Genomic DNA, 24,451 nt, shown 5'->3' with positions numbered 1-24,451 from the left:
ATTATTGCATTTTAAAGATAATAATAAGCATTATGATACCTTCTTAAATGATTTTTCCACTATAATACCATAGTTACTTAGTGATACTTCAAAATATTAAACCATTGTTAAAAGTACTGTGTGCTTTTGTTTGTTTGTTTTGTTTTTTGAGACTAAGTTTCGTTCTCGTCGCCCAGGCTGGAGTGCAATGGCACGATCTTGGCTCACTGCAACCTCCACCTCCTGGGTTCAAGCAATTCTCTTGCCTCAGCCTCCCAAGTAGCTGGGATTACAGGAGCCTGCCACCACACCCAGCTAATTTTTGTATTTTCAGTAGAGACAGGGTTTCACCATGTTGAAGGCTGGTCTCAAACTCCTGACCTCAGGTGATCCACCCATCTCGGCCTCCCAAAGTGCTGGGATTACAGGTGTAAGCCACCGTACCCAGCCTAAAGTACTGTGTGCTTCTGATTGGATTAGTAGGTTGTCAAAAAAAAAAAAAATACTGTGTGCTATAACTCTTTCCTATAAATTATTTTAAATACTTCAATCCAATTATACTTTTCATAACCGATAAGTCCTTTAACAGATTATTGAAAGACTTTTAATGAGAAACAAAGGTAAGGAATTTATGCAGCTTTAATAATTTTATTTCTACCTTGCATACAAGAGAGATGACTGGCACATAATCAAAACAATAATATCTGTGAACACCAAAATAATTTTTCTCTCTCTCTCTTTTTTTTTTTGTAGCGCTTATATACTGAAGCCTGGGACAATGACAAGAAAACTATTCATGTCATGCCTGATACACCAGAAATCATGTTAGCCAAACTCAACCGAATAAACTACAGTGATGTAAGTAAACTGTTGATCTTGTAATGAACAGAAAGGCAAAAATGAACCACTGTAGCTGTTTCCTTAGGAAAAGGTTTTGACTAATTTACTACACATACTACAAACTACCATTTTCAGTAGAAGAGATAGTTCTCACTTGATTCAATTTTGAGCTTTGTGGTGGGTCCACAAAGTAGGCTACCATTTTATTAACAGGTTATCAGGAATTGAATGATTATGAATAAATATTCCCATAGGAATTATACTTTTAAAACCTTCCCCTACAGGTCACTGTGGATATCAAGTCATTATTTTATTCAGCAGCTAGCAAGTAGGCAAGGACTGGGTTGGAATCTGATGAGTTAGTAAGCCGCATATTATTTTGCTGCTCCAGTATGCTCTGATAATCATTTGATGTTAACATTTTTCCAGGCATTTCTGCCAGAACCAACATTTTCAAAAGGGCAATGATCCTGAAATCCCAGGTCCATAGATGAATCACTGTCCGAGATAATAGTCCACAGCAAAATAAGAAAAAATAAGCACAATGCATTGAGTTTTTCATAAAACAGAATAGAGTACATTTTAAAATATTGTCCTTGTTTTTTATCCTTCTTTTGTGTTAAGATGCTGTGTCTTTTATATTATGATGACAATAATAAATACTGTTTTGTTTTGTTTTGTTATGTTTGAGACATAGTTTCACTCTGTCACCCAGGCTGGAGTGCAGTGGCACAATTTTGGCTCACTGCAACCTCCGCCTCCTGGGTTCAAGCAATTCTCCTGCCTCAGCCTCCCGAGTAACTGGGATTGCAGGTGCATGCTACCATGCCCAGTTAATTATTGTATTTTTAGTGGAGATGGGATTTCACCATGTTGGCCAGGCTGGTCTCTTCTCAAACTCATGACCTCAGGTGATCCACCCATCTCAGCCTCCCAAAGTGCTGGGATTACAGGCGTGAGCCACCACACCCGGCCAGTAAATAATTTTTTTTTTTACATCTGCTTGTTTGGCAAATAAAATTTTGCCAACCAAATGTTGATTTTTTCCCCACATTTTTTTGTTGAAATTTACAAGTCAATAAAATCCCAATGTTTGGAACATGTGCCTTAAAAATCCTAAGCACCCATGAGGCAAAGCTATCTATAAACCCACCCTAATGATTGACTTTGTGAATTATTTCTGAAGTTTAAATGAGGACAAAGAAAAACTAATAATGAACAGCTTCACTTTTTATGGAAGGAGTAAATAAGTAATGACTTTCTTTTCTACAGAAACTCTATAAACTTGCTTTGGAAGAGTCCAAGAAGGAAGGCTATGACTTGCGTCTGGATGCCATTCCAATCCAAGCAGCCAAGGCTTCAAGAGATATTGCTAGTGACGTAAGTGGATGTTTTGGAAAAGCCATTTCTTATTCAAAGATGTTGACAGATAGAAGCTTTTAGAGTTTTTCTTGCCAGAAATTTAGTTACCCCTATAAGTCTCAATTCCCTTTAGTGATTTTCCCCTATACAAAATTGTAAATGGAAAAAAAGAAAAGCACAAAATTCTAGACCCATTATACTCACCAATCAATCAAAACTAGAGACATACTATTTTTTAAAAAGTGTTTTACGGACACCAAAAATGGGTTCATATTTTTGAGCTTCAGAAATTGAACACTCCGTCTTCAAAAAAAATAAATAAATAATTGAGCAGCAGTTGACCTAGATGTTTGTGAAATTAAAGGGATTAATTTATTCCCTTTAAATAATATGTGAGAAACAGCCAATATACATGTAAACTCTTCCTTACTACTTCTATTTATTCTTGCATTAAAAGAAAACTAGATGGATATGTCTTAGAGATTTGTTTTGTCCTTTGTAACTCCTAATTGGTGAGATGTCCCTCACTGGACACAAGAACAAGTGGCAAAGTAAGCAGAGCTTTTTCTCAGCACCCGCTTGCCTCTTCTCTACTCCTTTCCTTCACATGTGAAACACCTCCTAAGAGTGGCCAGTGTCCTCATTCTGTAACAAGCCTCCTTAGGACTCAAATCCAGACTTTCCCTCTTCTGGAAGGGCCTCATGCCTTAGACATATGCTTCATTTCTTCTGTAAACTAAAAAGTATCTGAAACAGATCTCAATCAATTTAGAAGTTTATTTTGCCAAGGTTAAGGACACACACCCTATTATCAAAACTTTTCTTGCTGTTAAGCTGGAGAAGCCCACACCATGGTAGAATGGACCATAATGCGTTATTCTGGAATCTTCAAGGTAGATAAACTGACTCATAGTGAAAGTTCAGTGATGTTGACAGGCTGATAAGAGAGCCATTTCCTGGTGACACATAAACTCTATCTAAATGTAACACATATCCTTGACTGAGAAGTCTATTATAAGTTCTAATAAGGGAACTATTCTAAAATATTCTTAATGTCAAACAGTTTTGGGAAAATAACTGTTATTTTCCATCAGATTGTTATGCTCCATCAGATTGTACAATATATTTACCTCTACTTGTTAAGGAATCAAATGTAAACTGAGCAGTGTGGTATAATAAGGAGGAAAAATATTAGGAATGAGAAGCTCTTCATTCTAGGCTCATGCTGCCACCTGCTTGTGGTGTGACTGTGCAAATCACTAAACCCCTGCTAGGTTCAGGTTTTGACTTTTAAAAATAGGGTTGATGATATTCACTTTTCTCCTTCATGATAGTGTTGGGGAAAAGAAAAAGAAACAATGTGAATGTGAACCTATGAAACATGATTATATAAGATGTTCTTGTCATTATACTCATATCTCTATTTTTTAGTACAAGTACAAGGAAGGCTACCGCAAACAGCTTGGCCACCATATTGGGGCCCGGAACATTAAGGATGACCCGAAGATGATGTGGTCCATCCATGCGGCCAAGATCCAGAGTGACAGGGAGTACAAGAAGGAGTTTGAGAAGTGGAAGACCAAGTTCAGCAGCCCAGTGGACATGCTGGGGGTGGTGCTGGCCAAGAAGTGTCAGATCCTTGTAAGCGACATAGACTACAAGCATCCCCTGCATGAATGGACCTGCCTACCTGATCAGAATGACGTCATTCAGGCTCGGAAGGCCTATGACCTGCAGAGTGATGTGAGTGGCTCTAATATTCTTCAGTAATGGTTTAGAAAAGCATTCTAACTCTTTTGTGCCATGGAATCTTTCCACAGTCTGGTGAAACCTACAGACACCTCTTTAGGATAATGTTCTGAAATGCACAAAATAAAGTATGTATTTAGTTTCAAAAGAAACCAATCATATTGAAATATCATTATCAAAGTATTAAACCAAACCTGTAATGTGCTTTTCATTAACACATTAAGTAAAAAATTCTAGTGGTGACTGTAATAACTAATTTCAAAGAAGTGATGAGCATAAATACTTTAAGACATCAGCAACAACTCTGTACTAGTCTGTTCTCACAGTGCTATAAAGAACTACCTGAGACTGGGTAATTTATGAAGAAAAGAGGTTTAATTGACTTACATTTCCATGGGCTGTACCAGAGCATGGCTGGGAAGGCCTCAGGAAACTTACAATCATGGTGGAAGGTGAAGGGGAAGCAGGCACATCTTCACATGGTGGAGCAGGAGAGAGAGAGCAAAGGGGGAAGTGCTACACACTTTTAAGCACCCAGATCTCATGAGAATTCACTCACTATCACGAGAACAGCAAGGGGGAAGTCCAATCACCTCCCACCAGGCCCCTCCTCCAACATTGAGGATTACAATTCAACATGAGATCTGGATGAAGATGCAGAGCCAAACTATATCAAACTATAATAGGACATAAAAAGATTTGAGATTTCTATAGCTGACAAAGTCAGGTGTAGTGTCAATACTACTGTAATATATTGCTTATACTTACAATGGATAAAATGCTATATTTCAGTTAGAGGTTAATGAAAATGAAGATGTTACATATTTTTTCTATCCAAGTTCACTGATGCCAGGTTAAGAATTCCTGTTCTAAACAAGCTAATTTTCCAAATGAATCAATTGCATTATAATTTTGTGTCTATTTAACTTATAGGAAGTATCTATTGTAACTTTTGAATGAAAGTTTAAAAATGAATTATACATATGAAGACAAATTTTCTAAGAAACTTGAAAACGATTGTTCCCTAGAAATACGTTAGGCACTTTTGTTGTTGGCCAATAGAGTCCTTTGGAGACTCAAATATTACCTCATTGATATCATAGCTCCTTGTTTTAATCAGGCTCTGGTTAAATCAAGCACTTTTGGAAGAATGATAAAAGCAGTGACAGTTAAAAAAAGAGAGATTCCCCGAAAGCCATAAAAACAAAAAGGATTGTTACCCTTCCTTACAAGAAAAATTTTCCTTCAACCAATTGTTTATATTCAAAGAAGAAAATGAAAGAAAGAAAAAATGTATTTGTTTACTTGAATTCTAAGACAAGAAAGAGGATGGAGGATAAAATAAATATGAGTAAAAAGAGATGTACTCTGTGACTTGGAAGCATGTACATAGAAGCATACGAAAAAGACGTCGTTTTTATCCCCCAAAAAACACATTAATGCAACGTGATCAACCAGTAATGCTCATTTCTTCTTTATATACCAAGAAGAGCTATGAAGGCCACTGCCTAACAACATAGGAGCCAACAGTATTCTCACCCAGTACAGTTTCCATAAGAGGAGGTAGGGACCATCAAATCAGAGAATAAACACTGTTTCAGGAGGCAGGCAGTAATTTCCTTAAGGTGGTTTTTATCACTGAAAATGAATAGCATTAAAGAGATTTTTATGAGTCTTTAAAACAGTAAATATTGGCTACCTTCAGGAGCCAGGCATTTAACTAGCCATTCTAAACCAAAGTAAAGCAATCCTGTGGGTCTTCCCAGAAATTTACACAAATAAGATTCAGACTAACACATTATCTGTGTATGTTAAATCAGGATCAGGCACCAGGCCGTCTAGGTGACATCTATAAATATTTGACATTATTTCATTTTCAGGCTATTTACAAATCTGATCTTGAGTGGCTGAGAGGCATAGGATGGGTTCCCATTGGCTCTGTAGAGGTCGAGAAAGTGAAGAGAGCTGGAGAAATCCTGAGTGACAGGAAGTATCGCCAGCCTGCAGACCAGCTCAAATTCACATGCATTACAGACACTCCGGAAATTGTCCTAGCAAAGAATAATGCCCTGACAATGAGCAAGGTGAGTCTCCAGCTGTTTCCTGTTGCCAGAATCATACCTTCCACAGATTTGGCTCATAAAGTAGGAAATTCCCTAAGGGTTCCCTGAGAAAGGAGGTGTCATAGGCCTGATTCTCATGCAGGCGTTTAACAGAGCATCTGCTTGAATTCAAGGTGTGCTCTTCTCAACACCCTGCCCCCTAATTCTCTGTGTGCATGTGGGAACAGAGCCTGGAATGATTTCCCTGGAGTGATGCACTCACCCTTCTGAGCAGTGACCTGGAGACATCACAATTGCATTACCCTTCCTCACACATTCTCCTAGGCAGAGCAGATTCAGGCCACTTACGTGTCTTTAGCCATCTGGTAAGGAATATAAGCCATTTACACTTCATTCTGAGGGCTGGGATACACATAGTGTTTCATAGCAATGCTGGTACACATTCAAATTGGTTGCTCAGGTTGCTCCTCCACATTAGGTTATGGAAATCCACTTTTGAAAGCTAGCTGCAATCTCTGCTTTCAGTTTTATTACACAAGATAGATGATCATTTGTTTCATCCAAAATTTTATCAATCTATTTTTATCCAATGAGTCAGCCCTTAATATGCATATTTTAGACTGATTTGAACTTGAATTCTCCCACACCTGCCTGGAAGCCTTCCAATCATTAGGCTAGTACAATTGAGTGCTCAGTACAAATATGAAAGTGGCTTCAGATAGCAAACTCCAGAGTCTGGGGTATACAACTCTAGAAACTCTTTTATACTATATCCATCAACAGCAACCACAATGATAACAGCAATAGGAATCACCAAAAAATCGTTGAGTATCTGCTATGACTTGGGCATTTTATATATGTTATGGATCATCTTCAAAAAATAATAAAAAAGAATGATTATCCCCCTCTCAGAAATGAGGAATGTGAGGAGTTATGTACCTTTCTCAAGATCACACAGCTTGGAAATAGTAGAGTTGGGTTTGCACTTGGGATTGACTCTGAAGTCTAGGGATTTCTACTGTCTCATAGTTCCATAACTGAGATCCATCTTTGGATATCTGAATAAGCTTGTGATTCAGTGGATGAAAAGAATTACTAATAGCAACCATTATATTGCTTCATATTAATTATGAAACCATTGTACAGCTATTTAAATATTGCTATGTTTTGCTTTCCCCATGACTCTTTTGCTTCCCTCACCTCCCAAAAACATTAGAAGGAGCTATTTTATAGTTAAATGTGAGTTAAATTTGCTAACAACTGTAATGATGTTATTGGCTTTAACAGAAGGTCTTATACTCCCTCCCTCTCCCCATGCCCCATGCCGCCCTGCCCTGTAGCATTTATACACAGAAGCTTGGGATGCTGACAAAACCTCCATCCACGTGATGCCAGACACCCCAGATATCCTGCTGGCCAAGAGTAATTCTGCCAATATCAGCCAAGTAAGAGATTTCCTGATTGTTGCTTAAACCTAAGATTAATTAAAATGCTTTTTCCACCGTAACAATTTCCTTTCTGGAATTGGCCTATTACCTTCCTCAAACACTCTTATTTTCTGTCGTCTATTATCCCTTCCCTAGAAACTTTACACCAAGGGATGGGATGAATCAAAGATGAAGGACTATGATCTGAGAGCAGATGCTATTTCCATCAAAAGTGCCAAGGCCTCCAGGGACATCGCCAGTGACGTGAGTACCTTCCATCTAACTCTCTGTGGTCTCCACTGTGCTGAACAACCCAGAGGGTGGCTGGTGAACCATACTCTATAGTTATTTCCACATGTACCTTCCAGTCCTACTTCCTACCTCTCAAGACCATTCCCTTTGTTGTTACAGAGAATAAAAATACATTTTGGCATTATAGTTAGAGTTGCTGCAGGGAATGCTTTCACCAATGAAGATATATGATTACATTACAATTATTTTTAAAACAGTATAAAACATTGCTTTTAAATATAATAGTTCAGAGATGCCAAAATGTTTGTAATATAAAATCTTGTCCATTTCATGTTGTCTGTAATTGTCAGCACATGAGCATGGTTCTAAAACTGGATGTCTCCACCTGTATTTCTGGCATTTTAGTACAAATACAAGGAAGCCTATGAGAAACAGAAAGGCCACCACATTGGAGCCCAGAGCATTGAAGATGATCCCAAGATTATGTGTGCCATACATGCAGGAAAAATTCAAAGTGAAAGGGAGTACAAGAAGGAATTCCAAAAGTGGAAAACCAAGTTCTCTAGCCCAGTGGACATGTTAAGCATCTTGCTGGCCAAGAAATGTCAGACTTTGGTCACTGACATTGATTATCGCAATTACCTGCATGAATGGACATGCATGCCGGATCAAAACGACATTATCCAAGCAAAGAAGGCCTATGATCTGCAGAGTGATGTACGTAACATGAATTTTGGGAAAGGGGGAAGGGGAAGATGTAGATTTGTTCATTGCCCAGTCAGTGCCTCTGAGGACAGTCCCCTGGGCTGTGCACTGCACAAATCTGGGGGTGGGGCTGGGGGTACCATTCACATTGTTTAATATAAAATCCATCTTTAGTAGTAACTTCTGGCAATGAAAACATATTTCAGATGAATATAAATCATCTGAATGTTTTTAAAATAATTGTTGCTATTATGCTAGATCCAAAACACTAAACAGCATTTCCTTGGGTCAATTGCCATAGGATTAAAATGGAATCTAATTCAGCAAAATTTTCCTTTAAAAATTTTCAACTATAAAATTTTTTGAAATATCAAATAATTATATTATGGAATTCAGCTTTATTACTATATATATTATTATTCATGGCCAGTATAAATAATTATGTTTTTACAAATGACTTCTGTGATCAATATTAAAAACCCTGAATCATGTGAGATCTCAGGTCTTGCTTTTTTGGAAGTACAATCTCCTGCACTTATCCCATCAACCCCATGTGCTTTATTTTTCAGCTAAGGATTTGTATGTCTAACACTTGAAATGTTTTTTCCTTTTTTTTTCTTTTATTCTGAAACGGAGTTTCACTCTCGTTGCCCAGGCTGGAGTGCAATCTCCAATTGCACTCCATCCCTTAAAAAAATTTTTTTAAATGTTAGCACTCACGACTTTAACTTATGATCACAAAAGGGATTTCCAGTGTCACAATGATGTACTTTCATGTTTTATTTTTGCTTTGCCGTTGCATGTACTCAGAGTTTCAGTGCTGAAGGCCTGCACCTTGCTTTTCATACAATCTTTGCCTATTTTTTCATTAAATGTTGACATTTACCTTTTTTTTTTTTTTTTTTTTTTTTTTTTTTGTGAGACGGAGGTTTGTTCTTGTTGCCCAGGCTGGAGTGCAATGGCACAGTCTCGGCTCACTGCAAGCTCTGCCTCCCGGGTTCAAGCGATTCTCCCGCCTCAGCCTTCCAAGTAGCTGGGATTACAGGCATGCGCCACCATGCCCGGCTAATTTTTGTATTTTTAGTAGAGATGGGGTTTCACCATGTTGGTCAGAAATGGTATTTTTGTCTGACATCTTCTTTATAGAGTGTGTATAAGGCAGACCTGGAGTGGCTGCGTGGCATCGGCTGGATGCCAGAAGGCTCAGTGGAAATGAACAGAGTGAAGGTTGCTCAAGACCTCGTGAATGAAAGACTCTATAGGACACGTCCAGAAGCTTTGTCATTCACCAGCATTGTCGACACTCCAGAAGTTGTCTTGGCAAAAGCCAATTCTCTGCAAATAAGTGAGGTAAGAACCATCCTACTATCTTTTCCAAAGATACCACCCAAACTGAGCCCGTAGACTGGACTTCTTCAAAGAATTTTGGTGAGAGGAGCAACTCTAAAAATGTCTTCACTAGTGCAGATACACTGAAAATAGAACTCTGACAAACACCAACATGCCTTTCTTCTACCACACATACACACTTTGAAGCACTGCAATGAAAATGTCACTCCCTGGCAACTCAGGAACACAAATATTTGTTGACCTCATATTAAATACTAAGACATGTAGTGTCATGCTACATAATAACATAACATTGTATTAGTCCAGATTCTCTAGAGAAACAGAACCAATAGGGGCTGTGTGTGTGTGTGTGTGTTTGTGTTTGTGTGTTTGTACACACACACAGAAGAGAGAGACTTTAAGAAATTGGCTCCTGAGATCATGCAGGCTGGCAAGTCCAAAGTCTGCAGGGTAGGCCAGCCGGCTAGAGACTGAGGGATGTGTTGCAATTCAAACCCAAAGGCCATCTGCTGGCAGAATTCCTTTTTACTGGGGAGGTTTGTCTTTTCTATCAAGGTCTTCAACTAATTAGATAAGGCTCACTCACATCATGAAGGGTAGTCTCCTTTACTTGGAATCTACTGATTTAAATGTTAACTTCATTTTAACAATACTTTCACAGAAACACCTAAAATAATGTTTGACTAAATATCTGGGTACCATGCCCCAGCCAAGCTGACACATAAAGTTAACCATTATAAACATATGTAAAAACATTTTTCCAGATTGAGTAGTTAGCTAAGGCTTACATTAGTTAACTATTAGCCAAACATTAGCTAAGGCTTAATGTTTCAGATATTGATGCCCTATTTCCCTTCTCTCCACAGAAACTGTATCAAGAAGCCTGGAATAAAGATAAAAGCAACATCACCATTCCTTCTGATACTCCGGAGATGCTGCAGGCCCACATCAATGCCTTGCAAATCAGCAATGTAAGTGGCACGAACATGAAGTGTAAAAGCCTTTATGGGCAATATCTATCTGCTCATGGAGAGTGTTGTAGCGACAAATTACCTACCTTGCAATGTTTGTGGCTTTTGGTGCTAGACATTTTCTCTTTAGCTACCAGTCCCAATGCGATATGAATGGAGTTTCTCTCTTTTAAATGTGTGCTTGGATACATCGGTGGGTGCCTAGACTGCAGGATATGGGACACCTGAATCCTTTTGGTGTCCTCCTTCACTCTTAACAGTCTCTGTTATCATCTTAGGTTTTTCTTATTGATCCAGGACTTTTTCATTTGACATTTCAAGGCCATAAGAAAGACAAAAGACCATTTTTATTTACATCCAGATGGCGGGCTATGTATGATATCTATGTCACAACTCTTTAGCAGAAACTTCTGAAAAGTCAAAGGACAAAATTAGGGGGAGAAAAATCTTATCAGATCTTACCTGATATCTTGATAAAGATTCTCTGGCTTCCCCATTGATCCTTAGGTTCCATGTACTTGTAGTGGGATATTTTCAAATGCATACCATATTGTGATGGATGCGAATATTCAAACATTAATAGAGTTTGATGTTTAGCTTTAAAATTTTAACCAGAAGTATCCTGTACACCACAAAGGAAATATCCAGCAACCAAAAGAACCCAGAAATGAATGCTTTTTTCTTATAGCGACTACATTACGTTATTGCTTATGATTTATATTATGACAAATTTGAGTAAATTTGCTTATTTTTCCATTCTTGTAAACAAACCTTTATTTTCCCTCTATAGAAACTCTACCAAAAAGACTGGAATGACGCCAAGCAGAAAGGCTATGACATAAGGGCAGATGCCATTGAAATCAAGCACGCCAAGGCCTCCAGAGAAATTGCCAGTGAGGTACGCTTCCTTCTCTTTTCTTGTGGTTTTTCTTTTCTACAAAACGAGCAGGGAGACTATTTTTCAAGAATTTTGTGTTTTTAAAAAATCTGTGCATAGAATTGCATCTCATCCTGTGCTAGAAGCTTTCTGTATTTGAAAATATTAAAATGGAATGGAAAACATTAAAGTTAGCATAGATGAGGTATATGTGTAAATTTACTTTGATGCTGTTACAAAGTAGAAACAAAACATCATGAAGAGTCTGTATTAAACTCCTGGGAAAATTCAGGACCCAATACAATGTCATTTTATCCCTAAAATATTTCTGACATTCTCCACAAATATAAATCACAGATGACAGTTTCATATAAGAGTTAAGACTAAAATCACATTTATATGCAAGATTTTATACTGGAGGCTTATGTAGAATACTCTTAGTAATCTTTGGAAGTTCATTTAATTCTAATTTTAAAACTTACTAGTGGTCAAAATAATTATGCTACCTGACGGGCATGGTGGCTCACCCCTGTAATCCCAGCACTTTGGGAGGCTGAGTTGGGTGGATCACCTGAGGTCAGGAGTTGGAGACCAGCCTGGCCAACATGGTGAAACCTCGTCTCTACTAAAAATACAAACAAACAAAAAATTAGCTGGGCATGGTGGCAGGAGCCTGTAATCCCAGCTACTCAGGAGTCTGAGGCAGGAGAATCACTTGAACCTGGGAGGTGGAGGTATGCAGTAAGCCAAGATCATGCCATTGCGTTCCAGCCTGGGCAACAAGACTGAAACTGCATCTCAAAAAAAATAATAAAATAATTATGCTACCAGGTGCACCCTGCCCCCATCTCCAACTCTTTAAGCCACCTTGTTCCCTTTCTCTGAGTTCTTCTCTGATTTTTATCATGTAGCCAGTTGTTTCCTCCTTCTTATTCTTCATTTTTGCCTCTAATAACTATAGCTAGTCCACGTTATCTGCTTTATTCCCAGTTTCCTCTCTCTTTGTTCAAACTTGCCTATGTTGTCCAAACATAGGAAAGAAACAGAAACCACCTTACACTAGTCCTGAGACACTCATCAGATGGAAACTCTTGTCCACAGAACTTTTGTTGTTATCTTCTGATTCAAGCCACAACCTTGCTTTCCATCCTTGAAACATGCATCTTTCTTATCTGTTTCCAAAACCACACACATATGACCTCTCCCTACCTGAGGTTCCTTCAGTACTCTTAGGAGATCATTTGGCCTAATGTTGCACTTGTCAGGGAAACTTGGTGATGGAGATGATCACATGTGCCTTGTTTTCCCCATCTGGAATATATGTTAATAATAGTATCTACCTCATAGAGATATTGTGAGGATGAACTGTGATCATAATTGCCACCAGTCAATGATTTTTTACCGAAAAACATGGTAGTTTCATGTGGATCTACCCAACACATTAGAAGTAGTCATAATAGTGTCCGGCATAGAGTAATTACTTAGTAAATGTTAGCTATTGTTTTCATTACTCGTGTTCACCATACCATCTCCCTCCTGATTTACTCATGTCCTCTCTGAAATGACCTAAAATCGTATTATCTAATTTCTTTAAAGTGAACTGAAATATATAATGACTGCCAATGTTGAGCCGATTTATACCAAGGCTAAGAAAACATACTGAAATCATTTAAATTAGAAAACCCCTCTTAATACATTATTTTCATATGTCTTTTTAATATGATTTCTTACTACTTTAGTACAAATACAAAGAAGGTTACCGTAAGCAACTGGGCCACCACATGGGTTTCCGCACCCTACAAGATGACCCCAAGTCGGTATGGGCTATACATGCTGCCAAGATCCAGAGTGACAGAGAATATAAGAAAGCTTATGAGAAGTCTAAAGGAATTCACAACACACCGTTGGACATGATGTCAATTGTTCAAGCCAAGAAATGCCAGGTCCTGGTTAGCGACATTGATTATCGCAATTATCTGCACCAGTGGACGTGTCTGCCAGATCAGAACGATGTGATCCAGGCCAAGAAAGCCTACGACCTGCAGAGCGATGTGCGTATATTATCACCAGACCCCGGGGAGATGTGTATTTGTGTGTTTAAATCCAGTGCATTCCCCAGAGGCATAATTTAAATGGTAATCTTAATAGAACCTAACATATTCTGTACAATTCATGGTAGCAGAGTTTTCCCCAGACATTTTCTATCTTATAGAGGACTCCTTCTTATGGTAGCAAGACCTTATTTACCAAGATGAAAATCAGTCTCTTATTCTATGTAATTAGGTAGAAAATTTCAGTTGCAGCTGCTCTGAGCCGTTACCTTTGCATAATCATATACATATTTCATAAGTAGATGTAAGCATAAGGAAATGCTGGATTTCATGTTTACTTGACACAGAAAGAGAGAGAGATGGGGGGCAGGGTGGATATAGATACAGGTATGTATTTTTTTCTCATTATGCATACATCTAAGGTTCTTTACCTCCTAAAATCCAACTGATGTTATTACTGATGTTACTTCCAATGGTACATAAAAGGCAGACTTCAGGTGGTGAGTGTAGAAACTAATCCAAGCATACAAAGTTATGTGCCATTGCTGGCTGCCATTCCACCAAGTGCCACTTGTGAGCCCTGTTCCAATTCCTGCAGGATACTCTAAACTTCTCCCATGTGTGCCAGAGAGATAACACCCAATATTAACATTTAATGTTGATCCTTGAGTTTTATGAGATTAGCCACCTAACTGATTTAAATAGAGGTGATGTGTGGTTTGCAAGCATCAAACTCTTATGGGCAACTTTGACTCTTCCCCACTCTGTGTTCCTCTCCTTCATGTAGAACTTGTACAAGTCAGACCTGGAATGGCTGAAGGGTATTGGATGGTTGCCAGAGGGTTCTGTGGAAGTGATGAGAGTGAAGAATGCCCAGAATCTCTTGAATGAAAGGCTGTATCGTATAAAGCCTGAGGCCCTCAAATTCACCAGCATTGTTGACACCCCGGAAGTAATCCAGGCAAAGATCAATGCTGTACAGATCAGTGAGGTAAGTCCAGGTGGATGATGTTTTCAGACAAATGGAAGAAATCTGAATCCAGAAGAATTTTAAACGTGAACTTTAGACTCTTCATGTCAGTGTCAGGATCTGAAACATGTTTGCATGTATCCAGATGGATCTTTGTGTAGTCAGTCTCTTAGCAGCCTCTGGATTTCATTTGCTTTGATAAGTGTTTGGTCAATGCACATGTGGTGGGCATCTTCATGTTCTACACACCCTGATACACACTTTGATCACATTTGGAGATCCAGACCATAATATAGGCCCACCACTTAGTACTATAATCACAAAATTGCCACTTCTTTATTGCTTGAAATAGGTTGAGAAGTCTAGGGACAACTTCAATGTTAGACATTATGGTAGTTATTTGGACGAAAAACAGCTAGGTCCTGCTTAGCAATGGGAATTATCAGAGCTATCTGCAATGTGGACTTACCCATCTGATAATTAGATGTGAGTAAATGGAAAAGAATAATTTTACTACCATATTTCTGACTCATTTTAAATTATGTTGTACCACACATAAATGTGTTCTTATTGAAGTCACTATTGGCACCTTTTAAATAAAAGTGCAAAGGAGGCAAGGTGCAGTGGCTTATGCTATGTATAATCTACGTTTATATCGGAGAACATCCAAAAAGAACTTTTCATTTTGCTTATTATTTAATATAAAATTAGATTTACCTATTAATCTTACTTAAAAATTTTAATTTACTTATGTTAGTTTTAATTTATTATCAAATTCACTTATAATTTTATTCATATCCATTTATTCAAGTATATGTTTCATGACTTTATAATTTTATTTATGTGGTAATTGACTTATTTACTAATTGACCATTCCATCCTTTTTCATTTTTCCCAGCCATTGTATCGCGATGCCTGGGAGAAAGAGAAGGCTAATGTGAACGTGCCAGCTGACACTCCCCTGATGCTGCAATCCAAAATCAATGCTCTGCAGATCAGCAATGTAAGACAGCACACATCATTTGCTTTTCAGAGTGCTCTCTGCCTAACCAAACCTTTTATTATACACCCCAAAGAGAGTTTGGCAAAAGGCATTTTCTTCCCATTCCTTTTATTTCTAGTCTTTAAGTTAATGATAAGTAGCTGTGTGGGTCTGCGTGTGTCTGTATAATGTACATCTCAATGTTTGTTGGAAGGAAAAATTGAATGGTTTCTCCAAAAACACAACATAAAACTTATAGATACACGTAGAGTAATACCTAGTTCTCAGGTTTTAGTGGGCCATCCATCATTGCTTTTTCCTTGTAAAAGCCAAGCAATATGTTTTTTTCTGATTTTTACATGATTTATTATCTCCTAAGTTTCCTTCTTCAAAAAATAATTATTGGGAGAGAGATTTACTAAATGTCATTAAAAATCTACTGGAATTCAAGCTCAATATGAAACCAGACTCTTTCATAAATCTTAAGGAGACATTAATGTTCAGTGTAACTGTAAATATCTATTTTTAAATACATCAGTAATGCTGACTCAGTAGCTCCCTCTTCAGACTGACTGTGACATTGCACTCTCTGTTTGCAGAAACGCTATCAGCAAGCTTGGGAAGATGTCAAGATGACTGGTTACGACCTGCGAGCAGATGCCATTGGGATCCAGCATGCCAAGGCTTCCAGGGATATTGCCAGTGATGTAAGAGCTCCTCCTTGCCCAACCGGAACAAACACTAACTAGTAGAAATAGAGGGAGTTTAACTTAATGCCCTTTGAATTATATTTAAATGGAATTGGGTCATTGTTATTAGTATATTTGTAAATCCTAAATTAAAGAATAGGAATTACAATTTGAGGATCCTTTTGCTTCTATGTCTGGTTCTGCAACTCTTGCGTTTAAGCACAGATTTTGATTTCTTTTCAATATCTTCACAGTATCACTTAATTTACAAGTACTTAAAGAGATTTAATTTCATAGTATAAAGAATTCTGTTGTTACTCAAAGTGTGGCATGTATACTACCGGTGGTTCCTATAATAATTTTATGTAGTACATGCACAAGTATTTTTTTAAAATAGTTATATGGTTGTTTTAATGTGTGCTAGAAAAATATTTTCTTTTTCTATTGAGATAGGGTTATACATTTTTAAATAAAATTTTAAAATGTTTATAATTAAAAATTATTTCAGGCCAGGCACGGTGGCTCATGCCTGTAATCCCAGCACTTTGGGAGGCCAAGGCAGGTTTATCACTTGAGGTCAGGAGTTCGAGACCAGCCTGGCCAACACGGTGAAACCCTGTCTCTACTAAAAATACAAAAATTAGCCAGGTGTGGTGGCGGATGCCTGTAATCTCAGCTACTGGGGAGGCTGAGGCAGGAGAATTGCTTGAACCTGGGAGGTGGAGATTGGAAGTGAGCCGAGATCACGCCACTGCACTCCAGCCTGGGGAACCGAGGGAGACTCCGTCTTAAAACAGACAAACAAAAAACGAAACAAAAAAAATATTTCAACAAAGAATTAATTTGATTTAAAGTAATAAGAAGTACAATTGGTACTTGTGTGTGACAAAACATCTGAAGGTGACCAGGCTATATTGGGAGATAATCCAGCAACACAGTTCTTGCCTAAGAGATGCTCTCAATGTTTTCATGCATGTAGACACAGAAGACAAACCAATGTATCAAAACTTATGGCTTGAATTTAAATAAAAACAGTATTCCCCGACCCCCCCAAAAAAGGTAAACTAAGGGAGATGGAGTTAGTTTGAGTAGGCTCTCTAGAAAAAGTGGGTTTGGAAAAATTACTCTTCTATTTTCTGTTCACATCTACCAGTATCTGTACAAAACTGCTTATGAGAAACAGAAAGGCCATTACATTGGCTGTCGCAGTGCCAAGGAAGACCCTAAACTGGTTTGGGCAGCAAATGTGTTGAAGATGCAGAATGACAGGCTGTACAAAAAGGCCTACAACGACCACAAAGCCAAGATCTCCATCCCTGTGGACATGGTGTCCATCAGCGCTGCCAAAGAAGGTCAGGCACTGGCAAGTGATGTGGACTATCGCCATTACCTGCACCACTGGTCTTGCTTTCCCGACCAGAATGATGTGATCCAAGCCAGGAAAGCCTACAACCTACAGAGCGACGTAAGTGTGTCCCCCAGGAAACAAGTCCCCCATTGCTTTGCCTGATGGCCCCTTCCAATGCTCTGAAAACACAACTCTCTGTACGTAGGCACTCCACTTTATTATTATTTTATCAGAATTATTAATTGCCTACCTACAGCCAGGTTTCTTCAGAAAGTTTTCATTGTTAAAGTTGCTACCAGAATTTTCCTATAGATTTGTTAATGTGTACAGTGTTTCCAGTTTCTTTCTTTCTTTTTTTTTTTTTTTTTGAGACGGAGAGTCTTGCTCTGTCACCCAGGCTGGAGTGCAGTGGTGCAATCTCAGCCCACTGCAACCTCCGCCTCCCAGGTTCAAGCGATGTTCCTGCATCAGCCTCCCAAGTAGCTGGGATTACAGGCATGTGCACCACACCTGGCTAATTTTTGTATTTTTATTAGAGGCAGGTTTTCGCCATCTTGGCCAGGCTGGTCTTGAACTCCTGGCCTCAGGTGATCCACTTGTCTCAGCCTCCCAAAGTTCTGGGATTATAGATGTGAGCCACCGCGCCCAGCCTTGCAGTTCGTTTCTTTGTTCCTTCCTTCCTTCCTTAGTCTGGCCCTGTGGCCCAGGCTGGACTCTCAGCTCACGGCAACCTCTGCCTCCCGGGTTCAAGCGATTCTTCTGCCTCAGCCTCCCAAGTAGCTGGGATTACAAGCACATGCCACCACAGTCGGCTGATTTTTTTATTTTTTTAGTAGAGGCAGGGTTTCATCATGTTGGCCAGGCTGGTCTCAAACCCCTGACCTCAGGTGATCCACCTGCCTCGGCCTCCCAAAGTGCTGGGGCAGTTTCTTAAACAGAAGAATGTCCATGGTCCTTCAGCTATGAACCAAAGAAGGGCAGGACCATCTTCCTCAAACTTAATTTGAAAAGTTAGCAGCACGCTCCAGACCACTTGTTTTCTTTAACTTGATGTTCTTCACAATGTGGTCTTTCATTAACTCACCTAAGGCATTTTTAGATTTACTCGTATTTTCTGCCCTTCAGACTTTTAGAAATGATGGATTCCAGAAGGTTATTTATTTCCTGTATAGAATGGATAACTTAAAAATTATCTGATCTTGGTTCCCTTAAGCTTCCAGAGATACCTTTTTGTAATGAATGAGTTCATTACAGGAAAGCATGCTCATCACTTAAAATGCATTGCCAAGTGGTAGATTTAAGACAGTTTCTGGAGACCAAAACTGTGGAACTAGTGATCAAATTCTTAATCATCCTTTTAAAAATACTTATTAAACACACCATGTGCCAGGCATTGTGCTAAGCACTAAAGATACCATGGTGAATAAAGAAGAAGAAAGAACATGACATAGGCTGGGCGCGGTGGCTCACACCTGTAATCCCAGCACTTTTCAGACAAATACATTTTCAGACAAATAAAAATCATCTGAATGTTTTTAAAATAATTGCTGCTATTATGCTAGATCCAAAACACTAAACAGCATTTCCTTGGGTCAATTATCACAGGATTAAAATGGAATCCAATTCAGCAAAATTTTCCTTTAAAAATTTTCAACTATAAAATTTTTTGAAGTATCAATTATATCATGGAATTCAGCTTTATTACTATACATATTATTATTCATGGCTAGTATAAATAATTATGTTTTTACAAATGACTTCTGTGATCAATATTAAAATCCCTGAATCATGTGAGATCTCAGGTCTCACTTTTTTAGAAGTACAATCTCCTGCACCTATCCCTTCAACCCATGTGCTTTATTTTTCAGCTAAAGATTTGTGTGTCTAACTCTTGAAATGTTTTTTCCTTTTTTTTTTTCTTTTTTTTGAAATGGAGTTTCACTCTTGTTGCCCAGGCTGGAGTGCAATCTCCAATTGCACTCCATCCCTTAAAAAAATTTTTTTAAAATGTTAGCACTCACGACTTTAACTTATGATCACAAAAGGGATTTCCAGTGTCACAATGATGTACTTTCATGTTTTATTTTTGCTTTGCCGTTGCATGTACTCAGAGTTTCAGTGCTGAAGGCCTGCACCTTGCTTCTCATACAATCTTTGCCTATTTTTTCATTAAATGTTGACATTTACCTTTTTTTTTTTTTTTTTTTTTTTTTTGTGAGACGGAGGTTTGTTCTTGTTGCCCAGGCTGGAGTGCAATGGCACAGTCTCGGCTCACTGCAAGCTCTGCCTCCCGGGTTCAAGCGATTCTCCCGCCTCAGCCTCCCAAGTAGCTGGGATTACAGGCATGTGCCACCATGCCCGGCTAATTTTTGTATTTTTAGTAGAGATGGGGTTTCACCATGTTGGTCAGAAATGGTATTTTTGTCTGACATCTTCTTTATAGAGTGTGTATAAGGCAGACCTGGAGTGGCTGCGTGGCATCGGCTGGATGCCAGAAGGCTCAGTGGAAATGAACAGAGTGAAGGTTGCTCAAGACCTCGTGAATGAAAGACTCTATAGGACACGTCCAGAAGCTTTGTCATTCACCAGCATTGTCGACACTCCAGAAGTTGTCTTGGCAAAAGCCAATTCTCTGCAAATAAGTGAGGTAAGAACCATCCTACTATCTTTTCCAAAGATACCACCCAAACTGAGCCCGTAGACTGGACTTCTTCAAAGAATTTTGGTGAGAGGAGCAACTCTAAAAATGTCTTCACTAGTGCAGATACACTGAAAATAGAACTCTGACAAACACCAACATGCCTTTCTTCTACCACACATACACACTTTGAAGCACTGCAATGAAAATGTCACTCCCTGGCAACTCAGGAACACAAATATTTGTTGACCTCATATTAAATACTAAGACATGTAGTGTCATGCTACATAATAACATAACATTGTATTAGTCCAGATTCTCTAGAGAAACAGAACCAATAGGGGCTGTGTGTGTGTGTGTGTGTTTGTGTTTGTGTGTTTGTACACACACACAGAAGAGAGAGACTTTAAGAAATTGGCTCCTGAGATCATGCAGGCTGGCAAGTCCAAAGTCTGCAGGGTAGGCCAGCCGGCTAGAGACTGAGGGATGTGTTGCAATTCAAACCCAAAGGCCATCTGCTGGCAGAATTCCTTTTTACTGGGGAGGTTTGTCTTTTCTATCAAGGTCTTCAACTAATTAGATAAGGCTCACTCACATCATGAAGGGTAGTCTCCTTTACTTGGAATCTACTGATTTAAATGTTAACTTCATTTTAACAATACTTTCACAGAAACACCTAAAATAATGTTTGACTAAATATCTGGGTACCATGCCCCAGCCAAGCTGACACATAAAGTTAACCATTATAAACATATGTAAAAACATTTTTCCAGATTGAGTAGTTAGCTAAGGCTTACATTAGTTAACTATTAGCCAAACATTAGCTAAGGCTTAATGTTTCAGATATTGATGCCCTATTTCCCTTCTCTCCACAGAAACTGTATCAAGAAGCCTGGAATAAAGATAAAAGCAACATCACCATTCCTTCTGATACTCCGGAGATGCTGCAGGCCCACATCAATGCCTTGCAAATCAGCAATGTAAGTGGCACGAACATGAAGTGTAAAAGCCTTTATGGGCAATATCTATCTGCTCATGGAGAGTGTTATAGCGACAAATTACCTACCTTGCAATGTTTGTGGCTTTTGGTGCTAGACATTTTCTCTTTAGCTACCAGTCCCAATGCGATATGAATGGAGTTTCTCTCTTTTAAATGTGTGCTTGGATACATCGGTGGGTGCCTAGACTGCAGGATATGGGACACCTGAATCCTTTTGGTGTCCTCCTTCACTCTTAACAGTCTCTGTTATCATCTTAGGTTTTTCTTATTGATCCAGGACTTTTTCATTTGACATTTCAAGGCCATAAGAAAGACAAAAGACCATTTTTAATTACATCCAAATGACGGGCTATGTATGATATCTATGTCACAACCCTTTAGCAGAAACTTCTGAAAAGTCAAAGGACAAAATTAGGGGGAGAAAAATCTTATCAGATCTTACCTGATATCTTGATAAAGATTCTCTGGCTTCCCCATTGATCCTTAGGTTCCATGTACTTGTAGTGGGATATTTTCAAATGCATACCATATTGTGATGGATGCGAATATTCAAACATTAATAGAGTTTGATGTTTAGCTTTAAAATTTTAACCAGAAGTATCCTGTACACCACAAAGGAAATATCCAGCAACCAAAAGAACCCAGAAATGAATGCTTTTTTCTTATATTGACTACATTACCATATTCTTTATGATTTATATTATGACAAATTTGAGTAAATTTGCTTATTTTTCCATTCTTGTAAACAAACCTTTATTTTCCCTCTATAGAAACTCTACCAAAAAGACTGGAATGACGCCAAGCAGAAAGGCTATGACATAAGGGCAGATGCCATTGAAATCAAGCACGCCAAGGCCTCCAGAGAAATTGCCAGTGAGGTACGCTTCCTTCTCTTTTCTTGTGGTTTTTCTTTTCTACAAAACGAGCAGGGAGACTATTTTTCAAGAATTTTGTGTTTTTAAAAAATCTGTGCATAGAATTGCATCTCATCCTGTGCTAGAAGCTTTCTGTATTTGAAAATATTAAAATGGAATGGAAAACATTAAAGTTAGCATAGATGAGGTATATGTGTAAATTTACTTTGATGCTGTTACAAAGTAGAAACAAAACATCATGAAGAGTCTGTATTAAATTCCTGGGAAAATTCAGGACCCAATACAATGTCATTTTATCCCTAAAATATTTCTGACATTCTCCACAAATATAAATCACAGATGACAGTTTCATATAAGAGTTAAGACTAAAATCACATTTATATGCAAGATTTTATACTGGAGGCTTATGTAGAATACTCTTAGTAATCTTTGGAAGTTCATTTAATTCTAATTTTAAAACTTACTAGTGGTCAAAATAATTATGCTACCTGACGGGCATGGTGGCTCACCCCTGTAATCCCAGCACTTTGGGAGGCTGAGGTGGGTGGATCACCTGAGGTCAGGAGTTGGAGACCAGCCTGGCCAACGTGGTGAAACCTCGTCTCTACTAAAAATACAAACAAACAAAAAATTAGCTGGGCATGGTGGCAGGAGCCTGTAATCCCAGCTACTCAGGAGTCTGAGGCAGGAGAATCACTTGAACCCGGGAGGTGGAGGTATGCAGTAAGCCGAGATCATGCCATTGCGTTCCAGCCTGGGCAACAAGACTGAAACTGCATCTCAAAAAAAATAATAAAATAATTATGCTACCAGGTGCACCCTGCCCCCATCTCCAACTCTTTAAGCCACCTTGTTCCCTTTCTCTGAGTTCTTCTCTGATTTTTATCATGTAGCCAGTTGTTTCCTCCTTCTTATTCTTCATTTTTGCCTCTAATAACCATAGCTAGTCCATGTTATCTGCTTTATTCCCAGTTTTCTCTCTCTTTGTTCAAACTTGCCTATGTTGTCCAAACATAGGAAAGAAACAGAAACCACCTTACACTAGTCCTGAGACACTCATCAGATGGAAACTCTTGTCCACAGAACTTTTGTTGTTATCTTCTGATTCAAGCCACAACCTTGCTTTCCATCCTTGAAACATGCATCTTTCTTATCTGTTTCCAAAACCACACACATATGACCTCTCCCTACCTGAGGTTCCTTCAGTACTCTTAGGAGATCATTTGACCTAATGTTGCACTTGTCAGGGAAACTTGGTGATGGAGATTATCACCTGTGCCTTGTTTTCCCCATCTGGAATATATGTTAATAATAGTATCTACCTCATAGAGACATTGTGAGGATGAACTGTGATCATAATTGCCACCACTCAATGATTTTTTACCGAAAAACATGGTAGTTTCATGTGGATCTACCCAACACATTAGAAGTAGTCATAATAGTGTCCGGCATAGAGTAATTACTTAGTAAATGTTAGCTATTGTTTTCATTACTCGTGTTCACCATACCATCTCCCTCCTGATTTACTCATGTCCTCTCTGAAATGACCTAAAATCGTATTATCTAATTTCTTTAAAGTGAACTGAAATATATAATGACTGCCAATGTTGAGTCGATTTATACCAAGGCTAAGAAAACATACTGAAACCATTTAAATTAGAAAACCCCTCTTAATACATTATTTTCATATGTCTTTTTAATGTGATTTCTTACTACTTTAGTACAAATACAAAGAAGGTTACCGTAAGCAACTGGGCCACCACATGGGTTTCCGCACCCTACAAGATGACCCCAAGTCGGTATGGGCTATACATGCTGCCAAGATCCAGAGTGACAGAGAATATAAGAAAGCTTATGAGAAGTCTAAAGGAATTCACAACACACCGTTGGACATGATGTCAATTGTTCAAGCCAAGAAATGCCAGGTCCTGGTTAGCGACATTGATTATCGCAATTATCTGCACCAGTGGACGTGTCTGCCAGATCAGAACGATGTGATCCAGGCCAAGAAAGCCTACGACCTGCAGAGCGATGTGCGTATATTATCACCAGACCCCGGGGAGATGTGTATTTGTGTGTTTAAATCCAGTGCATTCCCCAGAGGCATAATTTAAATGGTAATCTTAATAGAACCTAACATATTCTGTACAATTCATGGTAGCAGAGTTTTCCCCAGACATTTTCTATCTTATAGAGGACTCCTTCTTATGGTAGCAAGACCTTATTTACCAAGATGAAAATCAGTCTCTTATTCTATGTAATTAGGTAGAAAATTTCAGTTGCAGCTGCTCTGAGCCGTTACCTTTGCATAATCATATACATA

General features: G+C 38.6%; 1 protein-coding gene across 21 annotated transcripts in view; it reads left to right on the top strand.

Annotated features, from left to right (window-relative positions):
* The window catches only part of NEB (nebulin), a 244,262-nt gene that overhangs the window by 111,178 nt on the left and 108,633 nt on the right, over positions 1 to 24,451 (top strand). For all 21 annotated transcript variants that reach the window (XM_054679823.2, XM_054679822.2, XM_063791165.1 and 18 more), the window contains 19 exons: positions 733 to 837; positions 2,092 to 2,199; positions 3,613 to 3,924; positions 5,811 to 6,014; positions 7,334 to 7,438; positions 7,577 to 7,684; positions 8,078 to 8,389; positions 9,524 to 9,727; positions 10,594 to 10,698; positions 11,489 to 11,596; positions 13,315 to 13,626; positions 14,414 to 14,617; positions 15,495 to 15,599; positions 16,178 to 16,285; positions 17,421 to 17,732; positions 20,059 to 20,262; positions 21,129 to 21,233; positions 22,024 to 22,131; positions 23,850 to 24,161. In XM_054679823.2, the coding sequence (XP_054535798.1) occupies positions 733 to 837; positions 2,092 to 2,199; positions 3,613 to 3,924; positions 5,811 to 6,014; positions 7,334 to 7,438; positions 7,577 to 7,684; positions 8,078 to 8,389; positions 9,524 to 9,727; positions 10,594 to 10,698; positions 11,489 to 11,596; positions 13,315 to 13,626; positions 14,414 to 14,617; positions 15,495 to 15,599; positions 16,178 to 16,285; positions 17,421 to 17,732; positions 20,059 to 20,262; positions 21,129 to 21,233; positions 22,024 to 22,131; positions 23,850 to 24,161 (3,441 nt within the window). The remainder of the gene's footprint in view (positions 1 to 732; positions 838 to 2,091; positions 2,200 to 3,612; positions 3,925 to 5,810; positions 6,015 to 7,333; positions 7,439 to 7,576; positions 7,685 to 8,077; positions 8,390 to 9,523; positions 9,728 to 10,593; positions 10,699 to 11,488; positions 11,597 to 13,314; positions 13,627 to 14,413; positions 14,618 to 15,494; positions 15,600 to 16,177; positions 16,286 to 17,420; positions 17,733 to 20,058; positions 20,263 to 21,128; positions 21,234 to 22,023; positions 22,132 to 23,849; positions 24,162 to 24,451) is intronic.

Source organism: Pan troglodytes, chromosome 13 (genome assembly GCF_028858775.2).
Source record: "Pan troglodytes isolate AG18354 chromosome 13, NHGRI_mPanTro3-v2.0_pri, whole genome shotgun sequence".
In the NCBI taxonomy this organism is placed as follows: domain Eukaryota; kingdom Metazoa; phylum Chordata; class Mammalia; order Primates; family Hominidae; genus Pan; species Pan troglodytes.
The sequence above is the reverse complement of the archived record's forward strand: the minus strand, read 5'-3'. Positions and strand labels throughout refer to the sequence as shown.